Source organism: Schistocerca cancellata, chromosome 3 (assembly GCF_023864275.1).
Source record: "Schistocerca cancellata isolate TAMUIC-IGC-003103 chromosome 3, iqSchCanc2.1, whole genome shotgun sequence".
NCBI lineage: Eukaryota > Metazoa > Arthropoda > Insecta > Orthoptera > Acrididae > Schistocerca > Schistocerca cancellata.
The window spans coordinates 774,007,408-774,028,402 of record NC_064628.1 but is presented as its reverse complement, the minus strand read 5'-3'; the positions used below and the strand labels follow the sequence as shown (position 1 = coordinate 774,028,402).

At 44.5% G+C, this 20,995-nt stretch overlaps 1 protein-coding gene across 1 annotated transcript in view; it reads right to left on the bottom strand.

Moving 5' to 3' along the window:
* Window positions 1-20,995, bottom strand: part of LOC126175809 (protein Skeletor, isoforms D/E-like) — a 346,786-nt gene that overhangs the window by 76,723 nt on the left and 249,068 nt on the right. The window contains exon 9 of the mRNA XM_049922798.1: window positions 246-441. Coding sequence (XP_049778755.1) covers window positions 246-441 — 196 coding nt within the window. The remainder of the gene's footprint in view (window positions 1-245; window positions 442-20,995) is intronic.

Here is a 20,995-nt window from a genome sequence, read left to right as displayed (position 1 = left end):
GCGCTGTTGTGCTTAGCGCGGCGCGTTCTAGTGCGTAAGTTGTGTACGCGCTGACTACGTGGAACTATGTACACAACAAATGGTATAACACTTTTAATATCTGCCAGTGTAATTGAAACTCGCTAACCTACATTGAGCTCTACACGTTCTGCATTTGTATTTCTTTTCTGTGATTTTTTTTTTTTTTTTTTTTTTTTTTACTTGCGCCACTATGGTAGGGGGCAGTACGAGAGCATGCGACTTACGCTTGTTGAAAGTGTGGTGGAAGGAGACCTCTCGGCGATCGTTGAGCGGTCCGACGGCCCAGATGACGGCCTGGCTCTGGTTGGTCAGCACGGGCAGGTCCAGCTCGTCGCGGGCGCGCAGGTGGCGCTGGAACGTCACGATGGAGTAACCGTTCACCAGCGCCGCGTTCAGAGGCAGCACGGTGTTGGTGCCCTCCTGTGAACACCACGAGCGCAGTCAGAGGTTGACTCTGTAGACAAGTTTCTGCAGCCAAAGTCGCTTCTATTGAGTAAAAATTTGTATGCAGGGCCATGCTTCTAGAAGCTTCGATGGATGACAGAGCACATCAAGGCAAACTGCTGTTAATATGACTGTGTGAGACATAATGATGGCCATCAAACGTGCACGATCTCATCAAAAGTATCCATACACGCTATGTATTGCGGAATTCACCAGTAGAGGTCACGACAAGCGTACCTACCATTGTACACTGAAGTGCCAAAGTAACTTGTATAGGCACGCGTATTCAAATACAGAGAGATGTAAACAGGCAGTATACGGCGCTGCGGTCGGCAACGCCTATATAAGACAAGTGTCCGCCGCAGTTGTCAGAATGCTTACTGCTGCTACAATGGCAGGTTATCAAGACTTAAGTGAGTTTGAAGGTGGTGTTACAGACAGCGCATGAGTGATGGGATACAGCATCTCTGAAGTAGCGATGAAGTGGGGATTTTCCCATACGACCATTTCATGAGTGTACTGTGAAAATCAGGAATCCGGTAAAACATCAAATCTCTGACATCACTGCGGCCGGAAAAGCATCCTGCAACAACGGGGCCAACGATGACTGAAGAGAATCGCTCAGTGTGACAGACGTACAACCCTTCCGCAAATTGCTGCAGATTTCAATGCTGGGCCATCAACAATTGTCAGTGTGCGAACCATTCAGTGAAACATCATCGATATGGGCTTTCGGAGCCGGAGGCCCACTCGTGTACCCTTGACAATTACACGACACAAAGCTTTGCGCCTCGCCTGGGACCGTCAACACCGACATTGGACTGTTGATGACTTTAAATACACTCCTGGAAATAGGAAAAAGAACACATTGACACCGGTGTGTCAGACCCACCATACTTGCTCCGGACACTGCGAGAGGGCTGTACAAGCAATGATCACACGCACGGCACAGCGGACACACCAGGAGCCGCGGTGTTGGCCGTCGAATGGCGCTAGCTGCGCAGCATTTGTGCACCGCCGCCGTCAGTGTCAGCCAGTTTGCCGTGGCATACGGAGCTCCATCGCAGTCTTTAACACTGGTAGCATGCCGCGACAGCGTAGACGTGAACCGTATGTGCAGTTGACGAACTTTGAGCGAGGGCGTATAGTGGGCATGCGGGAGGCCGGGTGGACGTACCGCCGAATTGCTCAACATGTGGGGCGTGAGGTCTCCACAGTACATCGATGTTGTCGCCAGTGGTCGGCGGAAGGTGCACGTGCCCGTCGACCTGGGACCGGACCGAAGCGACGCACGGATGCACGCCAAGACCGTAGGATCCTACGCAGTGCCGTAGGGGACCGCACCGCCACTTCCCAGCAAATTAGGGACACTGTTGCTCCTGGGGTATCGGCGAGGACCATTCGCAACCGTCTCCATGAAGCTGGGCTACGGTCCCGCACACCGTTAGGCCGTCTTCCGCTCACGCCCCAACATCGTGCAGCCCGCCTCCAGTGGTGTCGCGACAGGCGTGAATGGAGGGACGAATGGAGACGTGTCGTCTTCATCGATGAGAGTCGCTTCTGCCTCGGTGCCAATGATGGTCGTATGCGTGTTTGGCGCCGTGCAGGTGAGCGCCACAATCAGGACTGCATACGACCGAGGCACACAGGGCCAACACCCGGCATCATGGTGTGGGGAGCGATCTCCTACACTGGCTGTACACCACTGGTGATCGTCGAGGGGACACTGAATAGTGCACGGTACATCCAAACCGTCATCGAACCCATCGTTCTACCATTCCTAGACTGGCAAGGGAACTTGCTGTTCCAACAGGACAATGCATGTCCGCATGTATCCCGTGCCACCCAACGTGCTCTAGAAGGTGTAAGTCAACTACCCTGGCCAGCAAGATCTCCGGATCTGTCCCCCATTGAGCATGTTTGGGACTGGATGAAGCGTCGTCTCACGCGGTCTGCACGTCCAGCACGAACTCTGGTCCAACTGAGGCGCCAGGTGGAAATGGCATGGCAAGCCGTTCCACAGGACTACATCCAGCATCTCTACGACTGTCTCCATGGGAGAATAGCAGCCTGCATTGCTGCGAAAGGTGGATATACACTGTACTAGTGCCGACATTGTGCATGCTCTGTTGCCTGTGTCTATGTGCCTGTGGTTCTGTCAGTGTGATCATGTGATGTATCTGACCCCAGGAATGTGTCAATAAAGTTTCCCCTTCCTGGGACAATGAATTCACGGTATTCTTATTTCAATTTCCAGGAGTGTATGTTGTCTGGTCGGACTAGTGGTAAGGTCTTATCGGACCAAACTGCTAAGGTCATTGGTCCCTAAGCTTACACACAACTTAATCTAACTTAAACTAACTTACGCTAAAGACAACATACACCCATGCCCGAGGGAGGACTCGAAGCTCCGACAGGGGAAGCCACGCTGACCGTGACAAGATGCCTTAGACCGCCCGGCTATCCCGCGCGGCAAAGAACGGGAGCAACGACGACTGAAGAGAATCGTTCATCGTGACATAAGTGCAACCTTTCTGCGAATTTGGACTGCTGATGACTGGAAACTTGTTGCCTGGTCTTGTTTCAAATTGTATCGAGCGGATGGACGTGTATGGGTATAGAGACAACCTCACGAATCCATGGACCCTGCATGTCAGTACGGGGCTGTTAAAGCTGGTGGAGAGTCTGTAATGGTGTGGGGTATGTGCAGTTGGAGTGATATAGGACCCCTGATACGTCTAGATACGACTCTGACTGGTGACACGTACGTAAGCATTCTGTCTGATCACCTGCATCCATTCATGTCCATTGTGGATTCCGGCGGACTTGGGCAATTCCAGCAGAACAATGTGACAACCCATACGCCCAAAATTGCTACAGAGTGGCTTCAGGAACACTCTCATGAGTTTAAACACTTCGGCTGGTCACTAAACTCCCCATACACGAACATTATTGAGCATAACTGGGATGCCTTGAAACGTGATATTCAGAAGAGGTATCTAGCCCCCTCGTACTCTTATGGATTTATTGACAGCCCTGCAGGATTCATGGTGTCAGTTGCCTCCAGCACTACTTCAGACGTTGGTCGAGTCCATGCCACGTCGTGTTGCGACACTTCTGCGTGCTGGCGGGGGCACAGTACGATTCTAGGCAGGTGTACCAGTTTCTTTGGTTCTTCATTGTTTGTATGAGACATAATGACGATCAACAACCGTGGACGATCTCACCAGAAGTATCCGAACACCCCCATGTATTGCGGAATTCACCAGTAGACGTCAGGGCAGCCGTACCCAGAAGGAGGGAGTATTGTGTTCTCAGTAAAGAAGCAGTAACAGGAGAAATGGTCGGCTAGGAGAACTCATTGCCTTCGAACGTGTCGCCAGAGTAACATATCCACCACGGACATTTCAACCCCTGTAATGCTGCCCAAGTCGACTGTTGGTGATCTGATGTTGAAGTGAAAACTCGAAGAAACAACCACAGCTGATCTAAGACCATGCAGACCTCATATAATGACGGACTCAAAGCGTTGAGCATTGCAGAAGATGACTGTGAAAAATAGCACGAAATCAGCGGGAGGAATCACTCCCGACTAGTCATCGTACTCCCCCGACAGTTTGTGGTAAGATGGCCGAGTGGATAGCCCGTCAAAAACTGCACACAGACCAGTATGAAAACAGGAAGAAGGTGTACTGAACTGTGGAAAAAGAAGCAAAACAGGAACAACGGGCGGTCCAAGCTCAAGGTGTTCAACATCGAGGAAATTGCAACAGCTACAGCATCATGGTTGTGTGGTCACGGTGTTGGACTGTGCGAGGGGAGATCCTCTTCAAATCTCCCTCGCACCCCATTATTTTTTTTCTTTCTTCACAGGATTATGAACTGTCCGTTCGGTCATTGACGTGTCTGTTAGCTGCATTCAAATATATGTCTGTGTCGTGGTGCAACGTCTCTTTGCAACAACAAATTGTAAGGAAAGGACCTCTGGGCGTATGTACCCCCTATTTGTTCTGCTCAAGTACCACATGTTATGACTCGAGTGCCACATTTTGAAAGTGATGATTCTTGAATTCCTTTGTTGCAACATAGTTCAAGCCAGTTTATTTGTTGTTGTCATTTCTGTGAGAGGTCTATGCGGCATCTCACCTCTTCTCACTATTCATCACATTTACTTGCGACGGTAATCTATTCTTGCCATGCGGTAGCGTTCTCGCTTCCCACGCCCGGGTTCCCGGGTTCGATTCCAGGCGGGGTCAGGGATTTTCTCTGCCTCGTGATGGCTGGGTGTTGTGTGCTGTCCTTAGGTTAGTTAGGTTTAAGTAGTTCTAAGTTCTAGGGGACTTATGACCACAGCAGTTGAGTCCCATAGTGCTCAGAGCCATTTGAACCATTTATTCTTGCCACATGTGTCGTTTCTATAACCAGTGTACTGTATATCAGTTGCCAAGACTACAGTAGAAGAACAGACACATCAGTGACTGGACGGACAGTTCATAATGTCGTGAAAAAGAAAAAAATGGGGCACGAGGGAGATTTGAACCCGGATCTCCTACTTTGCTGTCGCACACAGTGATCTCACAACCACGAAAACGTGGCTCTACCAGTTTGCTCCATCTTGCACTTCTAGAGCTTGGGCCGTTCGCTGTTTCTATTTTTTTTTTTTTTTTCATAGTTCAGTACACCTTCTTTGTGTTTTCATGCTTGATCTGTGTTCGGTTTTCACTGGGCTATCTTACCGCTAAATGTGAGGGGGGAGCGATGGAAAGTTTCCCTTGTGAGTTCTAAAGCGTTACCAGCGGTCCACCTAGCTCAATCACTGCGCTTATGGAGTTAAAGAGTAGTATAGTCGAGCAGCTCCTCTTAAACGACACATTCCTTTAGTCACTGCTAAACGACGATTGAGGTGGCGTAGAGGGCAGCGCCGCTGGGCAATGGGCATCTGGAAACGAGTAACTTGTAGTGATGATTCGTGCTTTACCCTGTGGCAGTCAGTTCGAAGGGTTAGGGTGTGGTGAATGTCTGGAGAGCATTGGACTGAAGTGCCAACACTGAAATAGGAGGAGGTGGTGTTACGTTACGGGGATGTCTCTCGTGTTAGGGTGTGGTCCCCTTATTGTGCTTAAGACAACGGTGAATGTGGGAGGACATGAACAAATTTTCCAACATTGTAACATTGTGTACTGCGAGCATGTACAGCAGCCGTAGAGTTCGGGAACGATTTATTTCATTTTATTTTATTTTACAAGTCTAGTTCCCTAGGACCAAATTGAGGAGCAAAACTCCAAGGCCATGGAACGTGTCAGTACATGAAATTACAACATAAAAGTCCAAGAAGGTTATATGATTCCCTGTGGAAGTTTTTATTTAATTCACCAGCAATGTTCAGAAAATGATTGTTACGTAGTGTTCATATATCTGATTTATCAGTAACAGAATTATTTTTACTACGAACTGACTTTATATCATCGAGCTTGTGCTGCTGACCAGACACTTCCTTCAGAACTGATAATAAGGTTTTAATTTCATCCTGTGAATTAGCTATTCTACACTCCTGGAAATTGAAATAAGAACACCGTGAATTCATTGTCCCAGGAAGGGGAAACTTTATTGACACATTCCTGGGGTCAGATACATCACATGATCACACTGACAGAACCACAGGCACATAGACACAGGCAACAGAGCATGCACAGTGTCGGCACTAGTACAGTGTATATCCACCTTTCGCAGCAATGCAGGCTGCTATTCTCCCATGGAGATGATCGTAGAGATGCTGGATGTAGTCCTGTGGAACGGCTTGCCATGCCATTTCCACCTGGCGCCTCAGTTGGACCAGCGTTCGTGCTGGACGTGCAGACCGCTTGAGACGACGCTTCATCCAGTCCCAAACATGCTCAATGGGGGACCGATCCGGAGATCTTGCTGGCCAGGGTAGTTGACTTACACCTTCTAGAGCACGTTGGGTGGCACGGGATACATGCGGACGTTCATTGTCCTGTTGGAACAGCATGTTCCCTTGCCGGTCTAGGAATGGTAGAACGATGGGTTCGATGATGGTTTGGATGTACCGTGCACTATTCAGTGTCCCCTCGACGATCACCAGTGGTGTACGGCCAGTGTAGGAGATCGCTCCCCACACCATGATGCTGGGTGTTGGCCCTGTGTGCCTCGGTCGTATGCAGTCCTGATTGTGGCGCTCACCTGCACGGCGCCAAACACGCATACGACCATCATTGGCACCAAGGCAGAAGACGACACGTCTCCATTCGTCCCTCCATTCACGCCTGTCGCGACACCACTGGAGGCGGGCTGCACGATGTTGGGGCGTGAGCGGAAGACGGCCTAACGGTGTGCGGGACCGTAGCCCAGTTTCATGGAGACGGTTGCGAATGGTCCTCGCCGATACCCCAGGAGCAACAGTGTCCCTAATTTGCTGGGAAATGGCGGTGCGGTCCCCTACGGCACTGCGTAGGATCCTACGGTCTTGGCGTGCATCCGTGCGTCGCTGCGGTCTGGTCCCAGGTCGACGGGCACGTGCACCTTCCGCCGACCACTGGCGACAACATCGATGTACTGTGGAGACCTCACGCCCCACGTGTTGAGCAATTCGGCGGTACGTCCACCCGGCCTCCCGCATGCCCACTATTCGCCCTCGCTCAAAGTCCGTCAACTGCACATACGGTTCACGTCCACGCTGTCGCGGCATGCTACCAGTGTTAAAGACTGCGATGGAGCTCCGTATGCCACGGCAAACTGGCTGACACTGACGGCGGCGGTGCACAAATGCTGCGCAGCTAGCGCCATTCGACGGCCAACACCGCGGTTCCTGGTGTGTCCGCTGTGCCGTACGTGTGATCATTGCTTGTACAGCCCTCTCACAGTGTCCGGAGCAAGTATGGTGGGTCTGACACACCGGTGTCAATGTGTTCTTTTTTCCATTTCCAGGAGTGTATTTGCGTACCACATACTTTTTCCCTTCCTAATAACATTTTTAAGTACCTTACAATACCGTTTTTAATGGGCTACTGTAGCTTGATTGTGACAACTTTAACATTTTGATTTAACTACTACTTCGTTCTACACGATATCCTTCTCCCATCAGACAGCCACCCAGGCTGCCTTTTACTGTTAGTAACTGTTTAGTACGTTCTAATGGAAAGCAACTTTCAAAGAGCATGAGAAATGTGTTAAGAGAAGTATTTGTCATCAATTTTATCTCACTACAAACATCTTGTCATTCTTGCTCCTTCACGAGGTTTAAACAAAACTCTCTATTGCCGTTGGATTAGCTTTTCTAAATAGTTTCTAATTATGTATAACATTTGTTTGAGTACAAAAAACTTTTAGTGTTAAAATTTGTGCCTCATCGTCTGAAACGCCATTCACTCTTTTACTAACAGAATGCCCATCTAGTAAAGAAGAACGAATAAAAATATTGCCTTTCTGTTCCCCTGCATCCTGGTTGGAAAAATACAGTCTACATCAGATCATATGAATTTAGTAGATCTTTCAACACCCTTTTTCTTGCACGGTCACATACAAAATAAAAATTGAAGGCACCAATATAACTAGTTTTTTGAACCAAGAACACACTCTAGCTTGAGCAGAGGTGCTCAGAAGTCAGAGGCAGGGAACCTATAAACAATAACAATTAGAAGTTTAGTTTCACTAAATTCAACTGCCCCTGCACAACATTCAAATACCTGTTCAGTACAGTGCCGTGATACGTCTACGGACTCGAATGGAATACTGCTTTTTACGAACATGGGCTATCCTCTACTCCACAAAGAACTCCTTGGAAAACAGCCAGCTAATCTGTATCCTAGTAAAGGAATCCTCTGAATTTTCAAATTATTTAAGTGGTGCTCCGGTATACCAATAATGTCAGAGTCAACGTCTATAAGCAGTTCACTAACTTTATCTCTAATATCTCTTATACACTCCTGGAAATGGAAAAAAGAACACATTGACACTGGTGTGTCAGACCCACCATACTTGCTCCGGACACTGCGAGAGGGCTGTACAAGCAATGATCACACGCACGGCACAGCGGACACACCAGGAACCGCGGTGTTGGCCGTCGAATGGCGCTAGCTGCGCAGCATTTGTGCACCGCCGCCGTCAGTGTCAGCCAGTTTGCCGTGGCATACGGAGCTCCATCGCAGTCTTTAACACTGGTAGCATGCCGCGACAGCGTGGACGTGAACCGTATGTGCAGTTGACGGAGTTTGAGCGAGGGCGTATAGTGGGCATGCGGGAGGCCGGGTGGACGTACCGCCGAATTGCTCAACACGTGGGTCGTGAGGTCTCCACAGTACATCGATGTTGTCGCCAGTGGTCGGCGGAAGGTGCACGTGCCCGTCGACCTGGAACCGGACCGCAGCGACGCACGGATGCACGCCAAGACCGTAGGATCCTACGCAGTGCCGTAGGGGACCGCACCGCCACTTCCCAGCAAATTAGGGACACTGTTGCTCCTGGGGTATCTGCGAGGACCATTCGCAACCGTCTCTATGAAGCTGGGATACGGTCCCGCACACCGTTAGGCCGTCTTCCGCTCACGCCCCAACATCGTGCAGCCCGCCTCCAGTGGTGTCGCGACAGGCGTGAATGGAGGGACGAATGGAGACGTGTCATCTTCAGCGATGAGAGTCGCTTCTGCCTTGGTGCCAATGATGGTCGTATGCGTGTTTGGCGCCGTGCAGGTGAGCGCCACAATCAGAACTGCATACGACCGAGGCACACAGGGCCAACACCCGGCATCATGGTGTGGGGAGCGATCTCCTACACTGGCCGTACACCACTGGTGATCGTCGAGGGGACACTGAATAGTGCACGGTACATCCAAACCGTCATCGAACCCATCGTTCTACCATTCCTAGACCGGCAAGGGAACTTGCTGTTCCAACAGGACAGTGCACGTCCGCATGTATCCCGTGCCACCCAACGTGCTCTAGAAGGTGTAAGTCAACTACCCTGGCCAGCAAGATCTCCGGATCTGTCCCCCATTGAGCATGTTTGGGACTGGATGAAGCGTCGTCTCACGCGGTCTGCACGAACGCTGGTCCAACTGAGGCGCCAGGTGGAAATGGCATGGCAAGCCGTTCCACAGGACTACATCCAGCATCTCTACGATCGTCTCCATGGGAGAATAGCAGCCTGCATTGCTGCGAAAGGTGGATATACACTGTACTAGTGCCGACATTGTGCATGCTCTGTTGCCTGTGTCTATGTGCCTGTGGTTCTGTCAGTGTGATCATGTGATGTATCTGACCCCAGGAATGTGTCAATAAAGTTTCCCCTTCCTGGGACAATGAATTCACGGTGTTCTTATTTCAAGTTCCAGGAGTGTATTTTGATGAAATATGCTAATTCCTTCTCTACTTGAATACCTGACCTCCTCTGAAGGTGATACCCTTCTTAGAAGACTTCCATTAAGCAGGGATACTGTTCCGGCGTAACGAAAAGCGCCGGCATGACGATGAAGAACGGAAGAGCAGAGAGGGCTGCGAGACGACGTCAGGCAATATTACGTTGACTAGGACGACACCACGACAGGAGCGGCATCTACACGAAGAGAATATAAGCGCCGCACCGACTAGCCGCCGCCGGATTGGAAGACTAGCCATCATACTAACGCTGCAGCAGTTACTTATGCGCTGAATTGTTTTGCTTGCTTTGCAATTGTACATACCGAAGGACACTGATTGTTTGCATGTCGCCATTTGCTTGCGACACACCTTTGTGAATGGTTCAAGTGGCTCTATGGAACTTAACATCTGAGGTCATCAGCTCCCTAGACTTCTAGACTTAGAACTACATAGACCTAACTAAGCTAAGGACACCACACGCAGCCATGCCCGAGACCCACTGGCTCCACCCCCCCCTCCTCCTTCCCACCCTCCTACTTCTCTCTTTGACCTGGAGGCAGCCCCCCCCCCCCCCCCGTCCATCGTCAGTGCGAGTGCTTCGCCGATGATCGTCGCCAGTGTTTTCCGTGCGTCATTGTCTCTCCGTTTGTGTATAGTGTCTTCGTCAATGTTTTCACTCCGTTCGTGTCTCCACCTGGACGTCTTCATCTGTTTTCAACTGGTGCCACCCTTCATTACAGCGTCTTCCGTCGAACTACTTCTGATTTCTTGTGCAGTGTTCATGATGTGTTTACCATGCTTTTTTATGGTTTCTATGCCTACCGTGTATTTATGTTGTGCCTTTTGGCCGAAGAGCGGCGCATGTAGGCCGCTGCCGGCCCGCCTCAGCTGAGGCATGAAATCACAGTAAAGGAAAAAAAAAGCCGTAGGCAGGATTCGAATCTGCGACCGTAGCAGCAGCGCGGTGCCGGACTGAAGCGCCTACAACCGCTCGGCCACAGCGGCCAGCACCTTTGTGAAAACGCGTAGTTAAGTATTGTCAATTTAACTTACTGTAATAAACTCCATTAGTATGATTTGCTTGGAATTGTTGTCTAGCGATCTGAGAAACAGCTTCCTAGGCACCCTATATTAGACGAGTGGGAAGGATACTACAGATACCTATCAGCTGATTACTGTTTGTATCAGCATGAGAACGCACCTTGTCATAAAACAGCATCTGTGAGACAATGATTTGCGTACAGCAACATTTCTGAAATGGACTGACCTACCAAAGCTTCCCATCTGAGCCCAGTGGAACACCTATGGTGTGAGCTACAGCGTCGACTTCAGACTCCAACTTCCAATATCACTAACGTCTCTTCTTTCGGCTCTTGAAGAAGAATGCCTCCACAGACATTCAGAAACCTCATTTAAAATGTCCCCAGCACAGTTAAAGCTGAAGGAAGGATGGATTCAGCGCATATTAATGGCCATTAAAACATTAAAGGATGTTCGGATACTTTTGATCAAATAGTGTATAATCTACAGCAAGCAGGTCACAAGAATGCCTACGGGAGATGAAGCGAGCGGGGAAACAGTCCTTCCCCTCGCTCCCTGCGGCAGTCCGAAAAATACTGCATTACCAGTAAACTTTATTTCCAGCCATGTTGTGTTTCGTTATTTGCCGTTTATGGTCTCAGAGTTTCTTTAATTTTTTACGTACGGAACCAGTGCCAAAGGGGAAAATTCTAATGAAACGTGCGTACAGACATCATATTCGCATTATAAACAAGAAGCGGACGAGAAAGCCCTACCACTGTGTTAACGAACGAGCTGACTCTTCATGCATTAGCCACAGATATCAAATACACACAAATAAAAAATTACTTCTGAAGCATCTGAACGGTGACGAGACGAGAAGATTTTATATATTTACGTTCTCAGAACCTCTTCATGCCAGTCACATCACTTTGATGTAATTCCATTCATGAAAATCTCTTTAGAATGGTATGTAGTATTCTGTATGCCCGCATCACGCTAATAGTAACTGTATTACTGCACCGCGCATTCATTTAATCTGCTACATTATAATTTTTGACTAGCGGCGTTCTGAACTGAAGCATCTATATAAAATTTGTATAGACTCAATAGAAATGTATGGTAGCGGAAGTATCGAATGCTATGAGGATAAAATAATAATATTTCATTACTAGTTTAATGGCATGTTATCAGGATGAATAGCGGAAAAATATCCAAGACTGTGGAACATATCGTGTGGGACAGGAAGAAAGACAGGTACCAAGTGAATTCTTGAAGTCAGGAATAACTGGTCTGAGACGAATATCGAGGTGGAAGAGAAGGACGTTTACAGAAACATGCAATGTGACAGACATCAACAGAGAATAATACGGAAAAAGAACTGAGATTCACCAGAGGAATAGGGAAATGAAGAAGAACTCAGGGCGAGAAGAAGGGATGGGTTGAAAAGTTGTCAAAGAAGAAGAAGAAAACCCAGTCCGTGGAACGGCTACCCATGGTCCTACAGAGGCCATAACGAAAGATAAAGGAAAAGAAGAAGAAAAAGAAGAAATAACATAATACATGCAGTGCATAATGAACATACCAGATTTCAGCAACATGTACCAGTAGTTTAAAGTATGTATCTGCTACCAAATAGGGGTAATGTAGGAGTAGGCTTAATAATGAATAAAAACATTGGAGAGCGGGTGAGCTACTACAAACAGCATAGTGAACGTATTATAGTGGCCAAGATAGACACGAAGCCCATGCCTACTACAGTAGTACAAGTTTATATGCCAACTAGCTCTGCAGTTGACGAAGAAATTCAACAAATGTATGATGAGATAAAAGAAATTATTCAGGTAGTGAAGGGAGACGAAAATTTAATAGTCATGAGTGACTGGAATTCGACAGTAGGAAAAGGGAGAGAAGGAAACATAGTAGGTGAATATGGATTGGGGGTAAGAAATGAAAGAGGAAGCTGTCTGGTAGAATTTTGCACAGAGCATAACTTAATCATAGCTAACACTTGGTTCAAGAATCAAAAAAGAAGGTTGTATACATGGAAGAATCCTGGAGATACTAAAAGGAATCAGATAGATTATATAATGGTAAGACAGAGATTTAGGAACCAGGTTTTAAATTGTAGGACATTTCCAGGGGAAGATGTGGACTCTGATCACAATCTATTGGTTATGAACTGTAGATTAAAACTGAAGAAATTGCGAAAAGGTGGGAATTTAAGGAGATGGGACCTGGATAAACTGAAAGAAACAGAGGTTGTAGAGAGTTTCAGGGCCAGCATAAGGGAACAATTGACAGGAATGGGGGAAAGAAATACAGTAGAAGACGAATGGGTAGCTCTGAGGGATGAAGTAGTTAAGGCAGCAGAGGATCAAGTAGGTAAAAAGACGAGGGCTAGCAGAAATCCTTGGGTAACAGAAGAAATATTGAATTTAATTGATGAAAGGAGAAAATATAAAAATGCAGTAATTGAAGCAGGCAAAAAGGAATACAAACATCTCAAAAATGAGATCGACAGGAAGTGCAAAATGGATAAGCAGGCATGGCTAGAGGACAAATGTAAGGATGTAGAGGCTTACCTCACTAGGGGTAAGATAGATACAGCCTACAGAAAAATTAAAGAGACCTTTGGAGAAAAGAGAGCCACTTGTATGAATATCAAGAGCTCAGATGGAAACCCAGTTCTAAGCAAAGAGGGGAAAGCAGGAAGGTGGAAGGAGTATATAGAGGGTTTATACAAGGGCGATGTACTTGAGGACAATATTATGGAAATGGAAGAGGATGTAGATGAAGATGAAATGGGAGATGCGATACTGCGTGAAGAGTTTGACAGAGCACTGAATGACCTGAGTCGAAACAAGGCCCCGGGAGTAGACAACATTCCATTAGAACTACTGACGGCCTTGGGAGAGCCAGTCCTGACAAAACTCTACCATCTGGTGAGCAAGATGTACGAGACAGGCGAAATACCCTCAGACTTCAAGAAGAATATAATAATTCCAATCCCAAAGAAAGGAGGTGTTGACAGATGTGAAAATTATCGAACTGTCAGTTTAATAAGCCACAGCTGCAAAATACTAACGCGAATTATTAACAGACGAATGGAAAAACTGGTAGAAGCCGACCTCGGGGAAGATCTGTTTGGATTCCGTAGAAATGTTGGAACACGTGAGGCAATACTGACCCTACGACTTATCTTAGAAGAAAGATTAAGGAAAGGCAAACCTACTTTTCTAGCATTTGTAGACTTAGAGAAAGCTTTTGATAATGTTGACTGGAATACTCTCTTTCAAATTCTAAAGGTGGCAGGGGTAAAATACAGGGATCGAAAGGCTATTTACAATTTGTACAGAAACCAGATGGCAGTTATAAGAGTCGAGGGGCATGAAAGGGAAGCAGTGATTGGGAAGGGAGTGAGACAGGGCTGTAGCCTATCGCCAATGTTATTCAATCTATATTTTGAGCAAACAGTAAAGGAAACAAAAGAAAAATTTGAAGTAGGTATTAAAATCCATGGAGAAGAAATAAAAACTTTGAGGTTCGCCGATGACATTGTAATTCTGTCAGAGGCAGCAAAGGACTTGGAAGAGCAGTTGAACGGAATGGGCAGTGTCTTGAAAGGAGTGTATAAGATGAACATCAACAAAAGTAAAACGAGGATAATGGAATGTAGTCGAATTAAGTCGGGTGATGCTGAGGGAATTAGATTAGGAAATGAGACACTTAAAGTAGTAAAGGAGTTTTGCTATTTGGGGAGCAAAATAACTGATGATGGTCGAAGTAGAGAGGATATAAAATGTAGACTGGGAATGGCAAGGAAAGCGTTTCTGAAGAAGAGAAATTTGTTAACATCGAGTATAGATTTAAGTGACAGGAAGTCGTTTCTGAAAGTATTTGTATGGAGTGTAGGCATGTATGGAAGTGAAACATGGACAATAAATAGTTTGGACAAGAAGAGAATAAAAGCTTCCGAAATGTGGTGCTACAGAAAAATGTTGAAGATAAGGTGGGTAGATCACGTAACTAATGAGGAGGTATTGAATAGGGTTGGGGAGAAGAGAAGTTTGTGGCACAACGTGACTAGAAGAAGGGATCGGTTGATAGGACATGTCCTGAGGCATCAAGGGATCACAGATTTAGCATTGGAGGGCAGCGTGGATGGTAAAAATCGTAGAGGGAGACCAAGAGATGAATACACTAAGCAGATTCAGAAGGATGTAGGTTGCAGTAGGTACTGGGAGATGAAGGAGCTTGCACAGGATAGATTAGCATGGAGAGCTGCATCAAACCAGTCTCAGGACTGAAGACCACAACAACAACAACATCTGCCACCACTGGAAATTTGTTCGAGGACTCATGTAAAGAAACGTAGGTATAGGAAAAAGTCAATATTATTAGGTGGCTTATCAGAAAGAATGATTCAAATAGACAATTCTTTTTACTATGAAAATAAGTTTTCTTGTAATAATTATGTAATAATAATGTAGCATGTCGTTTACGTTAAGACCAATAATTTTGTTTGTGCCTGGAATAATATTGTAATATTGTTCTTTACCTGATTTTATACTCACGTTTGTCCATGGAAACAAAGCACAATTTTCATATTTTGTCTTGAATGCGATATTAGCCATTATGTATTGAAGAAAATATTGAAATATATAAGAATGCAATCAATGCCTTCCAGTACGTTCGGTACAGACAGCTTGCTTCCATTACTGTCGAAGTATCAATACAACTACTGATACAAAATATTGTTTTGAATACGATACAGGACTGTTCCTTTGTGTGAGTGTTAGCAGCAATTACTGAGCAGAGGTTTGAGAGCTGAAAAGGGGCAACGTTAAAGATTGTCCTCATTGTAAAGGGACTTCGGCAGGTGAAAAAGAGTAATAACTTGTGGATCACTTGCTAAAACGACACCATTAGAGAATATATGATATGCTGCAGCGAATGAGGATGAACACAATTCTAATTTGAGTTACTGACGCTTAAAGCACAAGTGGCAATATTTCAATTTCGAACAATAATTTGGTTTTCTTATATTCATTCATATTTTCTGTCGTTTTTCCAGAAGTTTCCGGTTTTTTTGTAATCGTATATTTTCACATGATTTGTAAAGAAGTATCAAAGTTGGAAAAGCGATCTTAATAAATGCAGAGGCAGACAATAAATTACTGAGACTGCTGGAATCTGAGAAAACTGCTAACTGCTTATTTACTCTGTGTGTGGTTGTGGTAGTATTATCATAAGCTCAAATAAACATTCAACGAAAACAAGATAACTGAGCTCAATATTTCTCACGTCACTCGAACACCGTCTCTCACTTACTTTAATAAGTATTTCTCGTATCGTGTTAGCAGTTTCAGTTATAATGTCGAAGAAAACGATAAAGACTTAAAATAAATTAGTTTGAAACACCTTAAAATATCTATAAATCTACCTAATTACTGCAGCCGAAACAAAAACTGACTACAGCACGTAATAACTAAGACAACGCAATTAATGATTGTCGTTGAAACGTAAATATGATCCTGCAGATTTGTCTGTGTGCACACACATTTTGAAGGGCTCTGAGAAATTACCTTTTACACTATTACTGAGCAGCTATCCAACGGTTGCTTTGTCCTTACTTGCAAAGTATAGAATGATAAAAGTGTAGAAAATGTAAGGCAGAGATTGTATACAACAGAGTTCGCTGCGAAATGACTTCCTCCTGCCGCTGTGATAACAAATGAATGTTCAGATCCAATAAGCTACTCGTGTTCTTTTAGTTGTGGTTCTGCGTTACGTTTTGTTAAATTTGTGATAATTTTATCGCCGTTCTTTTTATCTAATGTTTGTGCTGCACAAGTTTACCGCAGAGCGAGGTAAGTTAAAATTCCAGAAAATTTTGTACGCTGCTGTACTGTAAATGAACCTTCGATTACCTCTGACAAGTTACTTTTACTCTTTTTCGATTCGTTTTAACAACCAGTAATTGAAGCATCCCAAAAGAGTGAAAAATTTTCTTACTTTTTAATTACAGCACATATGAGCCTTGTGTAAATTATTTTTGTGCACATTCGCATACAAACGTAAGGCACTGAGCTAGGTGGCGCACATTCTGGAGGACGGTGGTTCAAACCTGCGTCAGGCCATTTTGATTCAAGTTTTCCATGATTTTCCTAAATCGCCTCAGGCAAATGCCGGGATGGTCCGTTTGAAAAGGCACGACCGACTTCCTTCCCCATCCTTCCCTAATCCGATGGGACAGATGGCTGTGCTGTTTGGTCCCCCTCCCCTAAATCAATCAACCAACCAAACGCAAGGCACAACGTATGGGGAACGTGACTTCGTCATTAACGATGCGAAACTACAGTACGTTTTTGAGACGCTAATCATATCCTGAACGTTTTCTTTAGACTATGCTACACAGTAATCTCAGCTCCAATTGTTTGTATAATAAAAGCAAATTAGTGAAATGAATAGGCCGATGTTACATTCTGTGATCTGAAGACACGTAAACTATACTGCAACGAAAGTATTGTTTGTCACCGTAGTGTGCTGTTGGCTAATATCGCAGAAGCCGATGGATCGATTGTCGATAATCCCTTCGATTTTTCTGTTGCGGAAAGGTGCGGAGCTGGATCCTCTCAATCTCTCGAAGTCAGATAATAAGATGCCGCTCGCATACATGACTAGCAAGCTGCTGAAGTAGGGTCAAACTCGAAAGATAGTGCTAACTTAGGAGCTACAGGACGCTTTTATCGAAATATTGAGAAAGAAAGTTTGAAGTTTTTGGGCTATTAATGATAGTTCCTGTCAACAGACTGAGGGGGTGGATAACATGTAGATAGAGAACCAGATTATGAAACCTTAACTATTTTCAGTGGACTAATGTTAAACACCTGTCTAAGTCATGTTATTATAAAATGATTATATCGGAATATATTATAAAGGGCCAAATTTAAGAATTAGTCGCTGTGCTGTTCCTTGTACATGTTTCAGCAGCGACGTTGACAATGGTCATAGTGAGGTATTATGGAAATGCAAAGGTGTTTCTACCCAGATAGACGACGTGTTTCGAAGCGATGAAGTGAAGGCACTCTATCGCCTTTTGAAACGAAATATGTTAGAAATCAACTGCGGTCAAGAACCTGAGGTGACCCCTGGATAACTGCAAAATTAGATCGCTGTGGGACGGAAACTGGAGCAAACTTCTCGTGATTAAATGGATTACAATCACAGGAAGTGCACTGTTCATGGAAGAAGGTAGTGATCAACCTGCGTCAGCTTCCGTGGAACTGTTGAACTTGTTTGTTTACAGTGAGGTTATTTAGTGTATGTTCTTATACCCCAATGCTCCCAAAACATTGGGCTACTCTACACACTCCAAGAAAAGTCAAAGGGCAACGAAAACTCCGAAAAGTAGCGGAGGCTCAGTTTCAGCGCTAAAATTCTGCAGTATAAAAAAGTGTTCTTCCTGGCACTGACCTTAGTGCACCTATCTGAATATATTCAAGTCTGATTCTTTTGTATGTCATAGTGATTATAGCTCCAATGGGATCCGAAATTACTTTTGAGCGGTTTTCTCTAATGCGTCACGAACTACAAAACGTTTCACTACACATATGACTCAATGATGAATTTTGTGTTGACACTCATATCATTTTGAAAACAAAAATACTGTGCAAACAGTACACACAACTGCTGGTAATTTGCTGTAGTATAGTACTAATTTCTTCATTCACTGGCACATTTAAGCGACTTTTATCAACTGTTTTCGAGAGCTCTTGAAGATACCAATACAGTAGCATAAAAAGTATTAAAGTCAGAAGCGATATTTTTGAGAAAAGCATAAAATGTCGGCACAGTTCAGATTCAACACTGCTCCTACATAAATATCAGACAACAATTTGGAAAATGAGCTGCCTACAGCCGCTGCCTTCACTTTTATTATTTATCCATGAGTAGTGTCACACATCAACAAGCCTCTTGTGCTGCTGTGCCTAGGAGGTATCGAATGCTATAAAAGAAAGGCAGACAGATTCATTTGAAACCATATTTGCTTTAGAATATCGATAAATATAGGTAATAATCGCTTACTAGACACCGGATTATATGCATCATAAAAACCTTAAAATATGCATGCAAATATGCATGAAAAATGATTAAAAATGCATGAAAAGTGTCGAAATATGCGAGGTCAAATAATAAAAAAACGTGGCATTTACTGCATGCATTCCATCTCAAAGTCGAACCTGTGCATATCAATTACGAAAAGAGCGCCTACCACGCAAAAAATCGGTACATTTAGAACGCTGATAACATTTTCTGAATACTTTCTGGTAGAGCTTAGGATGGGGGCCTTTGTGGGACTATTTTCTAAAAATTTGCAAAATAGGGACGTATACCGTGTTTAAAGAATTGTTCCTTCTTTGCTATTGTTGGCGGTAACAAGCATATGTGATTTGAGAGAGTGGCAGCGAAACAATCTATATCTGCAGTACCAAATTCTAGATGTCACATGCAGAGGGCGTGTCCAAAGGTTCCGTAATATTTTATTTAAAAAACAACATATGACCATGAATTTTTTTGAATAGCATTAATGTTTAATTACTACTATGGGACCAAAGCACCATTTACAATTTATTTTACATTTTCCTACTACTGTAAGCATAAATGACCAATGGGAAGAGGAATTCCGCCGTATGAAAGACATCATTTTTCTGTTTTGTTTCATCCAGACATGTTTCAGCACATTTTGTGCTATCTTCAGTGGGTTACTCTTTATTTTCTAACTGTAAATTGTTGTTACATATTTACATTTAGCGAAACTTTATATTTAGCGAAATTTTGTTACATAATGTTTACAATTGTAAATGAATAATTGTTGTGAAATATTGTACATCATTTGTTCATAGTTCACAGTTGAGATAATTATTAACGACCTGACGCACTATGTGTTGTTTATAACATTATGTCAAAGTTCTATTAATAGCAAATTGGCAGAAAGAGTGGATGTATGCATTAGTTTACATCTTACGTGATACTATTGGACATTTGTTTTGGTAGCTATTCTGCTACACAATCTACAACTTCTCATCTGCAAAACAGCAAAACGTAATTTTTATTTTTCTGTTTATTATTCTTTTACAAACGGAAATGAATATATATCACATTTTTTGTGTTTAACTTACGGTTTTGATATTGTGATGCTTTCTGATATGTTGCTGGCGAAGTGAATAGGCAGATTTCGTGACCTGTGGTACTTGACTCTGCGCTTTCTCCGATTTTTCAAAACATAGGCAGAGTTTTCGGCGGCATTACGTGTTGTCGTGACTGTGTAGTGCTCATTTGTTTCGGAGCGCGTTTGGCTGGGTGAGGCGTGCGAGTTAAAAGTGTATTTGGCATCTGTGGTGTTTGGTTTGTTTGAGTGTGCGTGTGTGTGTTTTATTGTTTAAAATGTATTCAAACTTTTCTTTAAGTTTCCTTGGGAATACCAAAGATAATGAGGAGTTCACTAAAATAATTTTATTCATTAATTGAATAGGTTCATTAAGCTCCAAACCTTGAGTTTCAAGCTTGTTAATATTTTCAGGTATATGGGAAAAATGAGTGCTGATCACAGCAATGCCTGTTTTAATACCGTAATCATCAAAAGCTTCATTGCACTGGCAAACTCCCAAAGCCTCTGCACTATCGAAGAAGTTTACTACTGCTCTAATGGCCTCGAAATGTTCTTTGTAGAACAACACAGTTTCGACCCACGTACCCCAACGAGTTACCACTGGTTTAGGAGGCAAAGGCACATTTGGTACTTTTTCTTTGTATGTCTTGATGTGAGCAGGAGCCTTTAGAAACACTTTCTTTGTGAATGAAATCAGTTTCTTTACATTCACAAACGTGGAACGTACTTCTCCAGCAAGGCAATGTCCTCCACGAGCAAAGCACGTTACATGAATCAAACTGGGATAAAATACTCGGAGGGCTTTTCCTGCTTTGATCTATAGGGAGCAGCATTTGAAATAAACACAAACGCCCTTTCTTCGGCAGAAGATTCGGGAAATATTTTTCTAATATCCTCCTCATTCACAAATCTGGCGATCGTAGAATGATTTACTTTCCAAGTTCTTTGCAGGCAGCTAAATAGG